The sequence below is a fragment of the Arachis hypogaea genome, chromosome 4 (assembly GCF_003086295.3).
Source record: "Arachis hypogaea cultivar Tifrunner chromosome 4, arahy.Tifrunner.gnm2.J5K5, whole genome shotgun sequence".
Taxonomy (NCBI): Eukaryota; Viridiplantae; Streptophyta; class Magnoliopsida; order Fabales; family Fabaceae; genus Arachis; species Arachis hypogaea.
This window is the reverse complement of record NC_092039.1, coordinates 72,814,000-72,832,764: the sequence shown is the minus strand read 5'-3', so window position 1 is coordinate 72,832,764 and position 18,765 is coordinate 72,814,000. Positions and strand designations below refer to the sequence as shown.

Genomic DNA, 18,765 nt, shown 5'->3' with positions numbered 1-18,765 from the left:
TTGAATATTGACATTTGAAGTGTATTACAGTATTGTGGAAATTATTCAACACGCCCCCACGTGTTGGCTAAGATGCTGCCACGTGTTCAACACGCCCCCCACGTGTTGACTTCCCACAAAAAAAATCCACCCATCTATAATTACACCACATTCTCCCATTTTCAACAAAAACACCAATATTTTTTCCATACAAAAAAAATTAGCCTAATTTTATAAACTAAATTCTCATAATAGAAGCATAATAGAAGTATAATGAAAAAAAAAAATTCTCAAGAACCTATTTGTCCTTCGAACTTTATTTGTAAAATGACGTTAAGGACTTATTTGTCCTTCGAACTTTTTTTCCCTTCTAACGTGGCACCGTAACGGACACCTGTACACCATTTCAGCCACGTCACCCAGTTCCGTTAGGTGTATGAGAGACAAATAGACGGAAGAACTAAATTGTCCTTCATTTATTAAAATCAGAAACTTTTTTGTATTTAAATTTTGTCAAGAATATATTTGTCAAAAATTTGAGAAGTTAGGACCTATCTGTCTTTTTTCCTAATATTTAATACCTATTAGAGCCTAAAGACCGTCCCATTTGTAGTTGCTCCTCATTTGAGAGTAGAGACCAAGACTGCGGAAGTGCCCACAGTGACCAGAATTCCCAAAACATGAAAGCAACACTGCTTCTTCTTCTATACTTCTTTCTCGTTTCTTTGCTAGGTATGTTATGATTTGCTCTCCCTCCCGATTCCTTCAATTCAAATTCTTTGACTCCTTTTGATTCGATGTCCGTTTCAGATCTCATTCCCCATTTTGTTTCATTCCAATTTTAACACATCTCTCTCTCTCTCTCTCTCATTTTTGTTCTGTCTTCTCTCTTTTTTTGTCTTTCCCTTCTTCCACTGATCAGTTTTGTATTTGTCCCATTTGTATCAGTTTATGCAAAGAAATCCGGCGACGTTACAGCTTTGCAGATCGGCGTGAAGGTAATGCTTGTTCTTGTGATGGAGACCCGAATCCTTGCTTTTTTCTTATATATATATGACTTGTGGTTTCGAATAATTTTTGTTGTAGGAGAATGAAATTTCTCGTTGTCTTTGATTCGTTAGAAGCAGATCAGACCTTTAAATTTCAACCACATGTAATTTCAATTCTTGTGGGGGAGAAAAAGGATGAAACCACTTTTATTGTGGTTAAATTTCTCCTTATTTTTGGGTTAAATTCCGTAACTTAGAGCTTGAGAAATTTCAGAAGATTCATCTAGGTTTCACTTAGGGAGTGTGTGGTTCGTGGAATGTTTTCGAATTTCTGGGAACCTTACATTGAAAAAAATTCTTAGATAAGATTTCTAGTGTAAATAAATTTCCAAGAATATAAAAGCCTTTTGCAAACCGCATGGTCATTGAGCATGGTGTCGTCGAGGTTGGAAAGGCACTTAAACAAGAAAGAGTGAAGAGTTCATGTGTATTTTACTTACACTTCTGCCATTTATTCATCTTGATAAATGATTGCCTTTGATATTGAATTCTATATTACTGCTTTTTTTTTTTTCCAACAAGCAGTATGAAAGATATCTTGATTTTGTACTGGCTCCATCCGTGATACTTTATTTGAGCTTACTAATCATTCTATCGTCCCCCTTTGCAGCACAAGCCAGCGTCATGTGATGTCCAAGCACACAAAGGAGATAGAGTCAAAGTACATTATCGGGTATGGAAATCTCACTAGTTCATTATGTTTCTTCTATGATTACATGCATAACAACTAACCGGGTCCTAAACTGTGTTTATTTATTTTTATTATTTTATTTCACTCCGAATATCCATTTATATGACTTTTTCTTTTGCCATTCTGTTTGAAAACAAGAAAAATAATTAAAACAATTTTGTAATTAAAAATGAAACTTAACTTTAGTTATTTCTTTGTGATGATCAATGGTGTTTAATATTGATAGGCACCAGCCTATTATTATTGAAACTTGACAGTGTGGAAATGCATGTCAGGATAAATCAAATGGTCCCCGCTACATGTAACTAACTTCCCAGCATTTCAATTGTGTGTGGGAAACCAGATTGTGCAAATCATGTTAGCAGAGGGTATATAATGTGTGTGGGAATGAGATTTTTCCATTTAGGGCAAGAAATGGAATAGGTTTTTGGGAGTCTGAACTGATATTGCTCAGGAACCTTCCTTTTCAATTTCATGTTAGCTTTGTAGTCATTCTTCTTCCTGAAATGATCCTCACAGGTTCATCTCGATGATGCATTCAGTTTCTTCTATTTTCCCGTGTCCATTTTTTTGTTTCGATTAGACATCTTCATCTATCTCTATATTTGGATAGTAACACGCCATAACCTATTAAAATAGCTATGGAAATAAATATAAAAATATTTACTTATATCAAAGGTATATCTGGGAGTTATCTTACATACATTGTGGTATCATGATGCTCTGATGTCCTTGCTTGGCACATCTTAAGTTACTTTTATTTGTTGAGGCCATGCAGTTCAAGGTACAAAGTACATGACTTAAGCAATTGCTGTATTTTATATCTTCTTTTTTTGTGCATGCAATTAGGAGTTGGAATTCACTTAATTTTTCAGATTTTTTTATATATCTTGTTGTATCACATAATATGTATGCATAATTGCAGGGGAAACTCACTGATGGAACAGTTTTTGATTCTAGCTTTGAAAGGGATAATCCAATTGAATTTGAGCTTGGTACTGGTCAAGTGATCAAAGGTTTGTTGTGCATAAACAAAACTGGCTTTACGATTTTTCTTGTGTTCCTTTCAGTAAATGCAATAATTAACTACAGAATATAATAATATATTCAATTATGAACCATGACTCTGCTAAAATCTTATCAAATTGCTGTTATATACAATTACTATCTTGCTTTTTTTTTCTCCATTACTAAAATGAAAAGTATGAGCTGAAAATTCATATAAATGAAATGGAGGCAACACTTTCAGCATGAAATCAAGAGCATGTGTTATGTGTATCAGATCAACAAAAGTAGTAGATTTTAACATGTATGAAATACTACTTGTTGGAACTGGAGTCAGAAAGTAAAGTACATTGATGAATCACAAGAATACAAGATAGTGAGGATTTTAAGAGACAACTGTCAAATACCCTACTTTGTTCCCAATTACTTCTATATACACTACTCAGTGAAACCACATTCTAAAAAGAGGATCCTAATCCTTAGACTAATTTGAGATTACAGTATTAGATATAGTTAAATATAAATAGGGAATGTCATAATTTGGCCTTGCTAAACTATTGAGGATCTAAAGCACTTTTCTCCTATAGAAAAAGATCGGGAGGTGAGGGATACTCATTGCTCTTGAATTGAATTAGTAGGAAGAAGTCAGTCAAAAATATATATTTGTTTTGGTTTTTGTAAATTTGGAAAATATACACAAAAGCCAGTTGTGTTAATTGTAGAATTTCTAGTTCTTACTACATTCTATGATTACTCGTCCTTCACTTGTGTCCGTCTAGAACTGGAAGACTTTCCCTATTAGACATGTTGACGGATTGGAAAGCTCCGCTTCACCAATCCTTTTGTATTCTGTAGGATTTCCTTTCTTTTCTTGTATCTATCTTCACACCTGTCTTAATGAAATTCTTTTGTGTGTATATATATATATATATATATATATATATATATATATATATATCAGCTCTTTTTGGTGTCCTCCGCCAAAAATCAGAGAGAAAAAGGAATTGCATGATTGCATCTGATAATTGTGTCTTTTTGCGAGACATTAGGCCTTCAACCGTTTCATGCATGTTTCTTTAGAATTTATATGATGATTTATGTTGATTGAAAGGTTTCATTCAAGATTAATGATTTCATTATTGCTCTCATCTTCTTTATAGGTTGGGATCAAGGATTATTGGGAATGTGCCTGGGTGAGAAGCGGAAATTAAAAATACCTGCTAGTCTTGGTTATGGAGAGCAAGGTTCTCCGCCAACCATCCCAGGTAATTTGCACTTTTCACTATTGCTCATCGACCAAATCATTGTTCTAGATGGTGTAATTAATATTTCTCAATAAACAGTAGGTAATTTTAAAAGAATAAAAAAATGTATGTATGAGTGTGTGTGTGAGACCAGCTGTGTTTATGAGTAAAATACAAACCGCTCCTAAGAGATACCTATAATACTCTCCCCTTAACTCTATTTTTGAAACGTGCACACCGCTTGATATTTCTAGAAAGATACACTCCACTCCCTTATAAAAATAAGCTACACGTTAATCTATTTTACGACTTTTCAACAAAATATCCTTTATTAATAGCTATATGTACCTTTTTGTTAAAATAAATTCATTATACCTTGAGATATGATTTGACTCTTTCGTTTTGGTTTAAGCATGCATTGGATTTGCATACTTTCAATTTGTAATTTCAGTAAAATACCAACAAAATATCCTGTATTAATAGCTCCATGTGCTTTTTTATGAAAGTGAATTCATTATACTGTGAGATACGATTTTACTCTTTCGTTTCCGTTTAAGCATGCATTGTATTTACATACTTTCAATTTGTAATTTCAGTGAACTAAAATACCAGAACATAAATTAAGATTCGATTTTACATGCATTCTTTTTCTGGTATTTGTTTTTTCACCACTTTTCTATTGTATCTATCATATTCATAAAATTATTTTAATTATCATAACTTAATTTTCCACAGTTTTTATTTTTATTTTTTTATTTTGGGAGAAGCCAATTGATTCATTACTTCAGAGTGGGGAGTTAGTTATTTCGGTGAAAATTCATTTATTTTTGCAGAATAGAGGGAATATATAAGCGTCGTGTAAAATTTGTGGATCGCTTTATTATTATAAATAAGAGCCTGATCCTTGATGTAGACTCATACATGATTTATTTGTTTATGTATTTGCCAGAGATATTATAGTTTTAACTATAATATTTGAGCACAAGTTAGGTAATTTCATTTTTGTTTTTGATTTCTATCATGCTATTTACATCAAATTAGAAGCATTACATTATGCATCAATTTTGGAAACTTGGGAAACGCTTTCGTGTTGTGTCTTGCATGTTACTAACTTAACTATGCTTAAAGTAGTTATTACTAATATGCGTTGATATATGACCCTACACTTACAGGTGGAGCAACTCTTATATTTGACACTGAGCTTGTGGGGGTGAATGGAAAAACTTTGGGCGGAGCAGAGGAGTCCGAGCTCTAGATTGCATGAGCAGTATGGCCTAGCTTGTATACACATTAGATCCACCTCTCGTCTAGTCAGAAACGAGCTGTTTTCCAAAAGCTGAATTTTCATGTCAGCTTGTTTTCATTCCTGAATTCTGAACGATGTTTTCTTTAGTCTTAAGCATTTAATCGGAAGGTAACTTAGAATATTTAGCTGTTGTAACTGATTATTTAAAGTTTACATATAAAGTTTTTTTGATAACTAATTCAACCCGTAGCACTTATTAGGAAATGTGACAGGAAGATATCAAGAAAATGCCATTACGGACAAGAGAGAAAATAACCAATTTTTTGCAAATAAGTGAAACAAACTTGAAATAACAGAATTTAGGTGCAACTAATTAAAAGAGGGACCGTTCCACGGCGATGAAATTATCTTTCGGTATCTTGAAGATTGTCAACTATAGTGAGGTTAGTTTGTAATAGGGCCTTAATGGTAGATGTTTTGGGAGGATGATGACTATCTTAATGGCGCAGCTAACTAATTAGACAAATTAACAGGATGACATTCTAATTTGCTGTTTGGTGCCGATGGAAGGAGGTCAGGGATTAGATATGTTTAATTTAATACATTCGGACTTACGAGGCTACTCAACTACCCCCCTTTTATTCAGCATGGCCTTTAAATTTCACTTCTCTCATAAAATTTTACTTTTAGAGTTTAATATACAACTTTCATTCCCTTAAAATTTGCTACACCAAAATAAATTGCTCTGCGTTCATTTTTTCTCCGTAAAATATATCAATATTTCATCTGAGCCAAACATAGGCCTTTAATAGTAAATATGTTAGAAATGGTATATGAACAGTTAGTCTTGATAGAAGCCGACGATCAGACTGATCATGCTTCGTTACATTCTATGTGATTGAAGTTTATGCTATTAGGAATCCTTAGTTGATGATAACAATAGTTTTTTTTTTCAATTATAAAAAAAATTATTATTTCTCCAAACATTATTTTTGGACTTTAATTTCCCAAATACGATTTTTTTTTAGCATTTAAACAAGTTCGTCAGACTCGGCGAACTCTATAAAAATTGGCAAGTTCGTCTAATTCCAGCGAACACTCAAATTTTTTTGAAATCCGCACTTTTATGTCTAGAAAATAGTATATAGATTTACAAACAGTATATAGTAGTAGTACACAAAAATACACGAACAACAAGCATGACTTCAAAGATTTTTTAAATTATAAATTAAAAAAAAAGTCATATTTAACAATGGCAACCATTTTTATTGTATCTAAAAATATATAAGTACACTGGAATAAGCCATATTTAACACAAATTTTAATTATAAATTAAAAAATAACTATTTTCCAAAAATAACAAGGATTGTTTGTTATTCCTGTGTACTTTTGTTCTTTTTTGAATCAAAATAAGCTCAACACACTAATGTGGAGCAACGAAAGAAACTACAAGTATTCATAAAAACATTAGAACCTTTATCTTCCGATAATGCCATCAACCACCAAAGGGATCACTCGCGGTCCATTCGTTGTAACTCAGCGTCGTCTTCCTTATTATGAACTCCACACCTGTTTCCTGATTCTGAAAAATCCTAGCATTGTGTTCCACCCAAATGTTCCAAATAACTGCAAAAAAGCCTGGCAGCCATTTCTTCTGATCTTGTTTCCGCTTATGCATACCGGTACACCGCTCAAATAGTTCCCTAATGGTTCCAGGAATAGGCCACACCTCCCCAAGAGACCTCAACCAACTGCACCACACCTGCCACGTTAGCTCACAGTGTAGGAATAAATGTTCCACCGACTCTATCTCCTTCTGACATAGGACACATAGATTATCATTGAGTCTAATAACACCTAGTCTACTCAATCTCTCCTTAGTATTCACTCTACCAATAAGCACAAACCACCCAAAAAGCTCAATTCTCGGTGGTACCACTCCTCTCCAAACCGAACTTGTGAAACTGTAGCTCGTTATCTCATCCGACAGAGTCTCCGAGTGTATGACCTGCACAACAGACTTGGTAGAAAATACCCCTTTGCTATCAAACTTCCAAACCATAATATCTTCTTTACCATCTGACAGCTTCGTCAGCCTTAGCCGCTCATGAAGTTAATGGACAAGTTCCAGCTCCCATTGGAATAACTCTTGCTGCCACTGGAAATTCCATATCCACTCAAGTCCATCCCAAAATCCACAATCCCCTATCATCGATCCCTGCTGATTCAAAATAGAGAATAGTCTTGGAAACGCCACCTTCAAGGGGTCCCCTTGCAACCAGTTATCTTCCCAAAACAGGGTACTCCTCCCATCCCCTACCTCCATCGCCAGGCCAGTAAGCATTTTGTCTTTTATTCTCTGCTCTTTTAGATTCAAATGACATAAGTCTTTCCAGGGCCCTCCTTTGACCGGTAGTTGCTGATTTACTAGCATTACATCAGGATTCAGGTTGTTGCACGAGCATACAATCTTCTTCCATAAGGGGCACTCCTCTTTAGAAAACCGCCACCACCAGTTAAATAATAGCGCTGTATTTCGAAGTACCGCATCCCCAACCCCCAAACCCCGAGCCCTTTTTGGTGCGTGAACCAACTCCCACTTAACTAAGGGAATATCATCAGTACCATCCCCCTTACACCACATAAATCGCCTTTGCAAAGCAATCAGCTTATCCGCAACCGCCTTTGGCATCTTGTATAGACTGAGGTAGTAGATAGGTAGGCTATTTAGAACTGATCTTATCAGAACAAGCTTGCCCGCTTTGGTTAGAACCTTAGCTTTCTAGAGGCTAAGTTTCTCTTCCACCTTATCAATTATCGGTTTCCAGGTCTTCACCATACGCGGATTCGCACCCAAAGAAATCCCGAGGTACCTAGTAGGTAGAACCGCTTGCTTGCACCCTAGCAAACTACAAGCATTGTCTACCCAATCCTGCTCACAATTCACCGATATCAAACTTGACTTCTCAAAATTAATGCTCAGCCCCGACATTAACTCAAAGCATCTCAATAGTCTCCTATAATTGACTATTGTATCTGTCACCGGGGGGCAAAACAATATCGTATCATCTGCAAATTGTAAGTGCGACAATTGTATATGCTCACCTCCTACCAGAAATGGTTCAATGCGCCCGTTCCTGACAGCTTCCCCCACCATCCGATTCAACACATCGACCACCAATACAAACAGAAATGGAAAGAGGGGATCCCCTTGCCTGAGTCCTCTTTCCATGTTGAACGGCTTGGATGGTGACCCATTCACCAGAACAGACATTGTGGCTGTACTGACACACTCCTTTACCCAATTCCTCCAACGCTGTCCAAATCCCATTTTCTGGAGCACTATATCCACGAAACCCCATCTGACTCTATCATATGCTTTATGAAAATCCAGCTTAATGATCGCCGCTTTCCTTTTCTTTGCCTTGAGCCAATGGACTGTCTCACAGGCTATGAGAGCACCATCGTGAATTTTTCTACCTTTCACAAATGCAGTCTGAGTCTCACCCACCAAGCCTGGCATAACTGACCTCATTCTTCTCACAGCACCTTTGAGATCACCTTATACACACATTCCACCAAACTAATCGGCCGAAAATCCTTAATCTCTTTAGCACCCAAGAATTTTGGGGCCAGCGTCACCCATGTTATATTCACATCTGATGGTAACGTTGCCCTTTGAAAGAAATCTACCACCGCCGCCGTGAACTCCTGACCAATGTCTTCCCAGCATTTCTTGATGAAGTTCATATTGTATCCATCACTACCTGGGGCCTTAGATAATTCACAGTCCCAAACTGCCTCCCTGATTTCCTCTGTAGATGGTAAAATCTCCAAGGCTTCTGCCTCATCTCTATTAATTTGTTTCAATAACCCCTCCCGGATACCAATCCTTGGTGCATACTCCTGGCGGTACAACTCCTATGTACTTTTGTGTACTCTTGTGTACCTAGAAACAATGATAATGGTTACCATTGTTAACTTTTCAATCTGATATATTTGAAATAATGGATTATTTTTGAGAAATAGTTATTTTAATTTATAATTAAATTTTTTTTACCAAATATGGCTTATTCCGGTGTCCCTATGTATTTTTAGAGACCATAATAATAGCGGTCATTATTAAATATGACTTATTTTTTTAATTTATAATTTAAAAAATCCTTGAAAAAATCATGCTTGTTATTTGTGTATTTTTGTGTACTCTTATATACTGTTTGTAGATCTATATATTATTTTTTAGACATAAAAGTGGAGTTCGCTGGGGTTAAACGAACTTATCAATTTTTATAGAGGTCCAGGGAACTTAAATACAACAAAAAAATCGTATTTGAAAAATTAAAGTCCAAAAATAATGTTTAAAAAAATAGTAATTTTTTTATTTTATAATTAAAAAATCCGGATAACAATAACTCAAAAAAAAAAGTTAAACTTTCAACCGTCGCCACTTGACCCATTAATCCATTAATCCCCAGTAAAGTGTGATTTTTAATTTTTTATTGTTCTCTCTCATATTTATTTTTGGTCACATTTATAAAATTAATAGTGAGAGATCACACTTTATTTCCTCAATTGTTAAAAAAAATTGAGAGAATTTATTCCCCAAAGGACCTTAGTTTGAATGACCTTCCTATTATTAAAAGGTATTTACAAATTTAATTAATTAATATTATTAATATTATTATTAATTGTTTTTGTCTGGAACTTGACTTCGAGATATAGATTGGTGGCAGCTGAAAAGGTGCTAATGACGTCCTTTTCTGATGTGCTGCCTTGCAAGTTCCTTCCTCGTTCGAGCAATGTGGAGTACTTACAAAAAAGACTCCGATACTTAAGTCAGTTCGTGATCAAGAATTAACAATGTTGATGATTTTACTAGCCTTGTATTTTGTGTGTATATTCGTTGTCTTTAGCCTATATGTATGGTGCTTTTTAAAACGGAAGGTATGGACGTTACTCAGTCAGAGATTTCTGGTATTTCTTCCAAGCTAAATTTCGGATATTTCTCCTAGAGTCCTGTGATCTGGTTTTGACCTGGTAGTAGTAATGCCGTTTGTTGGACGTAGTCTATCCGAGGTATAACATCGGCCCGGTACGGATCACAACCTCCAAGCTTGACTTACTATTGGATGGAAGCAAGTTGAGATTTTTATGTGTGTTGTTCGATGTGAGACCTGATTTGATCTATGTCTGAGTCTCCAAGCTCAACGTGGTGCTGGCCTTTAAGAAATAATTCGTTAGACATGTAAATAATCATAAAATAAAAAATAGTAAATAAAAATAAAAATAAAAGGGGAATGAAGAAGTTGCATTTATTAGCATTAAGGTCCTAAAGGGAGTTTGGAAATAAATGTTAGTGGGAGCTTGAATCAAGGTAATCGTGGCTATTGAGCTGTTGGTCATGTGAACAGTTTTTTGATCTAACGGTTGGGGGTTAATTGTAACTCTAATCGTGTGATAGTGTTTATTGCATTGGAAACCTCTGCAGTGTTTAGGAAAGCTTTTTCATTGTACTACTTCGGAGGAAAATGACGTCAAAAGGTTAGTGTATTTTTTACTTTTGTTCCTCTTATTTTCTTAGTTCTGATGATGAAGAAGCCAGAGGATAAGGTAGTGGAGGTTAAAGATGACCTTTATGAATGGGTTCCCGCAGACGTAAAGTGTCGCACGTCCCTTTTTTAGAACCCAAAAATGTTATCTTCGCTTAATGCCTCTGACGTTAGGATTTTTGCTAGTAAAGAATTTTGTAAAAATATAGTCGCGTTGTGAGTATAGATTCTAAACCAACAGAAAATTTCTTCGTACAAACGTTTTGGTTGTCACAAGTAACAAACCTCTTTAAAATTAATAACCGAGTATTTAAACCTCGGGTCATCTTCTCAAGGAATTGCAGGGAGGTATGATCTTATTATTGGTTATGAGTCTTGTAAATTGGGGGTTTTGAAAGTGCGGAAAGAGTCTGTTGAATGACAAGTAAAATAAATAAATAACTGTAAAATAAACTCTTGGCAAGATATGAAAAATTGGAAGTCCTATCCTAGTTATCCTTATCAGGTGTGATGAGAATTGGGTTTTAATCCCACTTAGTTATCCTTTACTAAAGCAAAGGAAAGTCAAGTGGACTAATTAGTTTGATCCTCAAGTCCTAGTCAATCCCTGTGGGAAGACTAGCTTTAGAGCGATCTAGATCAATTAGAATCTGCCAATTTCAACCATTGCTGAGTTTGACAACTCAAGAGTTACCAATTAATCAACCAAAGCCAAAAAAGAATAAAATCTACTTGAATGAAAATAATTTGGATAGAGCCCAAGCATCAATAACATATAAGTCTGAAATACCTCAATTTATATTAAATAAAGATGTCAATTCCAACATGGACAATATTCATAAGCCAATTGGGAAACATAAATCAAACACAAATAAAAGAATTGGAGTAAATAAAAGTAGAAGAGAAACATAAATTATTGAACCTGATACGATGAAGTAATCCTAATGGCTAAAGAAATCCTAATCCTAAAACCTAAGAGAGAGGAGAGAACCTCTCTCACTAAGAACTACATCTAAATCCTAAAAAGTGTGTATTCTCTCTATATCTTATGAATGGGTGGATTCCTCCATTTATAATCCTTCAATCTATGTTCTCTGGGCTTGGATCTGGGCCAAAAAGGGCCCAGAAATTGCTGAAAACGAGATCTGCAAATTCTGTAGATCGCGCACGTCACGCGTCCGCATGCGTCACGCGGTCTCGTCGTCTGGAGTGTTGCACTTCCACGCGGTCGCGTCAGTCATGCGTCCGCGTCAGTTGTATTTCGCAAGTCACGCGTTCGCCTCATCCATGCGCTCGCGTCGATTCCTTTTTGTGCAAACCACACGTTCGCGTCATCCATGCAGATGCGTCACTGCCAGTTTCATCAAAAACTCCATTTTATGCTTTCCTTCCATTTTTGTATGTCTCCTTTCCATCCTTTAAATCATTCATACTTTAGAAGATCTGAAAATACTTAACACACAAATCACGGCATCGAATGGCAATACAAGGTAATTAAAATTAATATTTTTAAAGCCTAGGAAATATGTTTTTCACATACATCACATAATAAGGAAGGAAAAGTAAAACCATGCAATTTCACATGCATAAGTGGGTGAAGGATTGAATAAATCACTTAAATTCAGCACAAAATATATCATAAAATATGGGTTTATTAGCCTCTAACTAGGTTCGTGAGGGTTCTGGTTGTGGTATTGAACTGATGGCTTGTAATGGGGAAGAGAGGGTCTGTGAGAAGAGGGGGGATTGGGCATACTTCTATGTATACACTTGTTTATTTTCTGAGTTGAATGTGAAGCTTCTGTTCACAAAGTTTGAATGCCTGGTTCTGACACAGTTGAACTGTGCTCCCTCTCAACTCCATCCCAATACTTAGGCATTTCTCTGTGGTTTTGAATCTCTGATGATGTTTCTAAATCATACGCCTTCTTTGAACCTGTTTTTCTTACTCTTTCAGTCGAAAAGGGTTCGAAAGGGCCTCTAGATAAACTTGAGTGGTTATTTGGGGCACTCCTTATTTTTGTTGTTTAAATATTCTTTCAAAAGCTTTAAAGAAATGCTTGTGAAAATTTGATCCTGTGAGACGGAATATCCCTTTTTCCTTGATGAGGAGTTGGGTGAGAAATTTCCTCTCTACTAGTGTTCTGAGCCTATGCAGGTTCTAGATGTCTTGGAGAGGTCAAAGGAGGATGATTTAATTTTGGAGTACCTTATTGAATGTTTTTCTGCTGGTAAAATGTTGTCCATTGATGAGGTTCTGAAGCTCAAAAGTGACTTTGATGGTTTGAGTAATTATATAGGTGACTGCTTTGGAGAATCTGTTATGTTTTTTTGGTCTATTTTTTATACTGAGAGAACTTCTGAGCTTCTTTGTTTTTGTTCTAGGGGGAAAGTTCCGAGATGGTCTTCGGCTAAGATGAGGTCATTCTTGGAGAGGAAAAATAGGGGAAGGATGCCTCGGCAAGCAAGGTTGTGAAGGAAACTAATGCTGATGTTGCCCAGTCTAGTGCGCATCCTTGGGGGGGTGAAAGAGCCTTGAGCCTGAGGGGTTGGTTGAGGTGCTTTTTGGTGTTGACCTAGTTTTCACCGTAGGGGTTAGGAGTGGGGTGAGGAGGCAGATGTGCTTGCATGGGTTTACATCTGGTGGTAGTTCAAAATCTGTTTGGAGTGACCGATTTTCTTTTGGTGCCTTAGCGGATAGGGTTGCACAAAATCCTCAGGATGTTCAGCTTTTAAAAGATGTCGGCAAAGAGACCGTTGGCCAATACATACAGGTTAGTTTATTCCTCGTTTGCAATTTCTTTGCTGTTTTGGTTTAGTAATTGTAGTTGTTGTCCTTTGTAGGCGATGGCTACTAGGTTGCTTTGCATCGGTTGCAGTATGGAGATGTTGGAAATTGAGGAAAAAAGGGAGGTAGATAAAGTGAGTAAACTTGAGAAATCGCTTGCAGAGAGGGATGAGGTTATTGTTGATTTGATGAAAAGAATGAAGGATATAGAGACTGAAGCTGAGTCTTTATAAGACCAAATTCAATATCTTCAAGAGCAAATTTGATCTCTTCGAGAGCAACCAAAAGAATTAGATGTGGAGAAAGGAAGGCTAATTGCTCGGATTCAAGAGCTAGAGGATGGAGGTTTGGAAATGTTTGCTTCTGGGTTTGACCGAGCAGTGAGCCAGGTGTTTGTTTTTACTCCTGAGTTCGATGTTAATTAGTTTGATGTTACGAAAATTGTTATTGAGGGAAAATTGGTCGATGACGAGCTTGGGGATGAAGTCTAGGATGAGAATCTCGATGTTAATGACAAATGAATGTTGACTTTTGTATTTGATGGTTCTAGACCTTTGTTAGAACCTTAGTTTTCTTATTTTGTATTTTGGTAGAGAATGGCTATGACTTTGTATGCGACATGCCTTTCTGTTTATTATGAATGCATGTTTGTTTTTTCTATAGAATGTTTTGTTCGGATAGAATGTATAACATGAAAATTTGAATGAAGTTTGATAGATTTGAATGATGTTTAATGGGCTTTGAAGTGGTTGGCCTCATTAAAACCTCCCCGAGTAAAACCCTTTTTCGGGGATAAAACCTCGGTGGTAGGAAAAAGAGTACATTCCAAACTTCAATAGTTTACAAATGATTAAGTATGATAAAATTGCAATGAAGAAATGTTCCAAGTATTTGCCATGACTTGGTGGTTTTCGAACATCTTCAAGTCGTCTAAGGATGAGATCTCCTTATTGTAGTGGTGGAGGTCTTACTTTCTTGTATTTACGTTGGATGATGAGTTGCACTGCTTTTTGCTGTATTCTTGCTTCCTGTTGTTCTTCCTCGATTAAATCCAATTTGGCACTTTGCACTTCGTTGTTCACGTCTTTATTGAAGTGATTTGTTTTGATTGATCCTTGGGCTATTTCTACCGGGATCACGGCATTAGATCCGAACACTAACTTGAAAGGAGTTTTGTTGGGCAAACTTTGCTGGGTTGTGTTGTACCCCCAGAGTATCTCTGGTATTAGCTCGGCCCAATGTGATTTAGCTAGAGTTAATTTATTCTTTTATGCCTGCAAAATGACCTTGTTAGCTACTTCGGCGAGCCCACTGGTCTGAGGGTGCTCGACCGATGAAAAATGGTGCTTGAAATTTAATTTTTATAAAAAAGATGCTATTTTCTTGTCGATAAATTGTCTACCGTTATCAGTGACTATGTCCATAGGTAATTGATGAGCGGATAATTTATACACTTTTTGGCATTGATTTTAGATAGTTTTTAGGAGGATCTAGCTACTTTTTAGTATATTTTTATTAGTTTTTAAGCAAAATTCACATTTCTGGACTTTACTATGAGTTTGTGTGTTTTTTTGTGATTTCAGGTATTTTCTGGCTGAAATTGAAGGATCTGAGCAAATATCTGATTCAGAGGTTGAAAAAGGACTGCTGATGCTGTTGGATTCTAACCTCCCTGCACTCGAAATAAATTTTTTGGAGCTACAAAAACCCAAATGGCGCGCTCCCAATTGCGTTGGAAATTAGACATCCAGGGCTTTCTAGCAATATGTAATAGTTCATACTTTTCTTGAGTTTAAACGACACAAACTGGCGTTCAACGCTAGCTTTCTACCCTATTCTGGCGTTAAACGCCAGAAACAAGTTGCAAGCTAGAGTCAAACGCCAGAAATAAGTTACAAACTGGCGTTTAACTCCAAGGAGGACCTCTACAAGTGAAAGCTTCAATGCTCAGCCCAAGCACACACCAAGTGGGCCCGAAAGTGGATTTCTGCATCATTTACTTATCTTTGTAACCCTAGTAACTAGTTTAGTATAAATAGAAATTTTTACTATTGTACTAGGGAGCTTTTGGAACATCTTTGGACCATTGTTCACGTTTTGGGAGGCTGGCCATTCGGCCATGCCTACCCTATTTTCACTTATGTATTTTCACGGTGGAGTTTCTACGCACCATAGATTAAGGTGTGGAGCTCTGCTGTTCCTCGAGTATTAATGCAAAGTACTACTGTTTTCTAATCAATTCATGCTTATTCTTATTCTAAGATATCCATTCACACACAAGAACATGATGAATGTGATTATTATGTGACACTCATCATCATTCTCACTTATGAACGCTGATTGATAACCACTTCCGTTCTACATGAAGACAAGCTTGAATGTATATCTCTTGGGTTTCTAATCAATGATTCACATCGACTTCCCTCTGATAATGAGGCATCGGAATCCGAGATTAGAATCTTTATGGTATAGGCTAGAATCCATTGGCAGCATTCCTGAGCTCCGGAAAGTCTAAACCTTGTCTGTGGTATTCCGAGTAGGATCTGGAAAGGGATGACTGTGACGAGGTTCAAACTCACGACTGTAGGGCGTGGTGACAGACGCAAAAGGATAGTAAATCCTATTCCTACATGATCGAGAACCAACAGCTGATTAGCCATACGATATCCATGCATGGTATTTTTCATCCAAGACGAGAAATCCGACAGTTGATTAGCCGTACAGAAACCGTAGAGGACTATTTTCACTGAGAGGACGGGAAGTAGCCATTGACAACGGTGACACCCAACATAAAGCTTGCCATAGAAAGGAGTATGAAGGCTTGGATGAAGGTAGTAGGAAAGTAGAAATTCAAAAGGAACAACGCATCTCCATACGCTTGTCTGAAATTCCCCCCAATGAATTGCATAAGTATCTCTATCTTTATTTTATATTTATTTATCTTTTAATTATCAAAACTCTATAACCATTTGAATCCGCCTGACTGAGATTTACAAGATGACCATAGCTTGCTTCAAGCCGACAATCTCCGTAGGATCGACCCTTACTCACGTAAGGTTTATTACTTGGACGACCTAGTGCACTTGCTGGTTAGTTGTGCGAAGTTGTGAATAAGAGTTGAGATTACAATTGTGGGTACTATGTTGTTGGCGCCATTGAGATCACAATTTCGTGCACCAAGTTTTTGGCGCCGTTACCGGGGATTGTTCGAGTTTGGACAACTGACGGTTCATCTTGTTGCTCAGATTAGGTAATTTTCTTCTTGTTTTAACCTTTATCTTATTTTCAAAAAGTTTTAAAAAATCTTTCAAAATTTTTTTTTCTTCTGTTCGTTTTTCTAAAATATAATTTTCGAAAAATCCAAAAAATTTAATAAAATCATAAAAACAAAAATATTTTGTGTTTCTTGTTTGAGTCTAGTGTCAATTTTTAAGTTTGGTGTCTTGCATGTTTTAATTTTTCTAATTTTTTTTTTGAAAATTCATGCATGTGTTCTTCATGATCTTCAAGTTGTTCTTGGTAAGTCTTCTTGTTTGATCTTTACATTTTATTGTTTTGTGTCTTTTCTTGTTTTTCATATGCATTCTTGAATCCATAGTGTCTAAATATGAAAAATATCTAAGTTTGGTGTCTTGCATGTTTTTCCTTTCTTGAAAATTATTCAAAAATAAGTTCTTGATGTTCATCATGATCTTCAAAGTGTTCTTGGTGTTCATCTTGACATTCATAGTGTTCTTGCATGCATCATTTATTTTAATCCAAAATTTTTATGTGTTGAGTCATTTTGTGGTTTTTCTCTTTCCTCATTAAATTAAAAAAATCAAAAAATATCTTTCCCTTATTTCTCTCATAAATTTCGAAATCCTTCGGTTGACTTAGTAAAATGTTTTTTAAAATAAATTGTTTCTTGTTAGTTAAGTCAAGATTTCAATTTTAAAAGTCTGATCTTTTCAAAACTTTTTCAAAAATCAAATCTTTTTCATTTTTCTTTTATTTGTTCGAAAATTTTTTAAATTGATTTTCAAAATCTTTTTCTTATCCTTATTTCAAATCTTCAAAAACTTTACTAACAATTAATGTGATTGATTCAGAAATTTTAAGTTTGTTACTTTCTTATTAAGAAAGGTTCAACCTTTAAATTCTAGAATCATATCTTTTAGTTTTTTCTTAGTCAAGTCATTAACTTTAATTTTCAAAATCAAATATTTCTAAATTTCTTTTTCAAATCCTTTTCAAAACAAATTTCAATCATATCTTTTCAAACATATCTTTTTCAAATCATATTTTTTTCTTATATTTTCAAAATTGATTTTCAAATCTTTTTGAACTAACTAATTGATTTCTTTGTTTGTTTTACTATTTCTTATCTTTTTTCAAAACCATCTAACTACTTTTCTCTCTCTTATTCTCAAAAACTCCTCACCCTTTTTCAAATTCTTTTAATTAACTAATTGTTTCAAATTTAATTTTAATTTCATTTCTTCTCTTAATTTTTGAAATTTAACAAAATGTTAAAAAAAAAACAAAAATATTTTCCTTTCTTTTTAATTATTTTCGAAAACTCTCTCTCTCATCTCTTTCTATTTATTTATTTAATCACTAACACTCTTCTCTTCTACTTATAATTCGAACCCTCTTCTCTTCTCTCTCTGTGTTCGAATTTTTCCTCATCTATTCTTTTTCTATTCTACTCACATAAAGGAATCTCTATACTGTAACATAGAGGATTCCTCTTCTTTTCTGTTATCTTCTTTTTCATATGAGCAGGAGCAAGGTGATAAACCACTATTTTATGGTTTATCTTGTGCTCAATTGAGTAGGTTTTATCTACTCTTTACCCACTTATTCATACTATTTGCATGGTATAAATTTCCTTCCTGATTATGTGCTTTGATTAAAAATATGCTTCTTTGGACTTATATTTGCTTATTATTAATCCTCTCTTATCACCATTAGATGCCTTGATATGTGTGTTAAGTGTTTTCAGATATTATAAGGAAGGAATGGCTCAGAGGATGGAAAGGAAGCATGCAAAAGTGAAAGGAATGCAAGAAGTTGGAGAAACTGCTAAGCTGTCCAGCCTGACCTCTTCGCACTCAAATGGCTATAACTTTAGCTACAGAGGTCCAAACGATGCGGTTCCAGTTGCGTTGGAAAGCTAACGTCCGGGGCTTCGATTTGATATATAATTTGCCATAGTTGCCTCGACACCAA

General features: G+C 35.5%; 1 protein-coding gene across 1 annotated transcript; it reads left to right on the top strand.

Annotated features, from left to right (window-relative positions):
- The first annotated feature begins 554 nt into the window (after nucleotides 1–554).
- LOC112796827 (FK506-binding protein 2) lies at nucleotides 555–5,452 on the top strand. The gene is made up of 6 exons (XM_025839468.3): nucleotides 555–711; nucleotides 928–977; nucleotides 1,639–1,701; nucleotides 2,645–2,735; nucleotides 3,885–3,989; nucleotides 5,141–5,452. Exons 1-6 carry the CDS (start codon nucleotides 660–662, stop codon nucleotides 5,221–5,223), a joined length of 444 nt encoding a protein of 147 aa, XP_025695253.1. The 5' UTR covers nucleotides 555–659; the 3' UTR covers nucleotides 5,224–5,452.
- The last annotated feature ends 13,313 nt before the right edge of the window (nucleotides 5,453–18,765 follow it).

Excerpts from the sequence above, each read along its gene's own strand:
- LOC112796827 (XM_025839468.3), top strand. The coding sequence starts at position 660 with ATGAAAGCAACACTGCTTCTTCTTCTATACTTCTTTCTCGTTTCTTTG. Across the intron at positions 712-927 it reads CTTTCTCGTTTCTTTGCTAG|TTTATGCAAAGAAATCCGGC; the intron begins GTATGTTATGAT and ends CATTTGTATCAG. Across the intron at positions 3,990-5,140 it reads TTCTCCGCCAACCATCCCAG|GTGGAGCAACTCTTATATTT; the intron begins GTAATTTGCACT and ends CTACACTTACAG.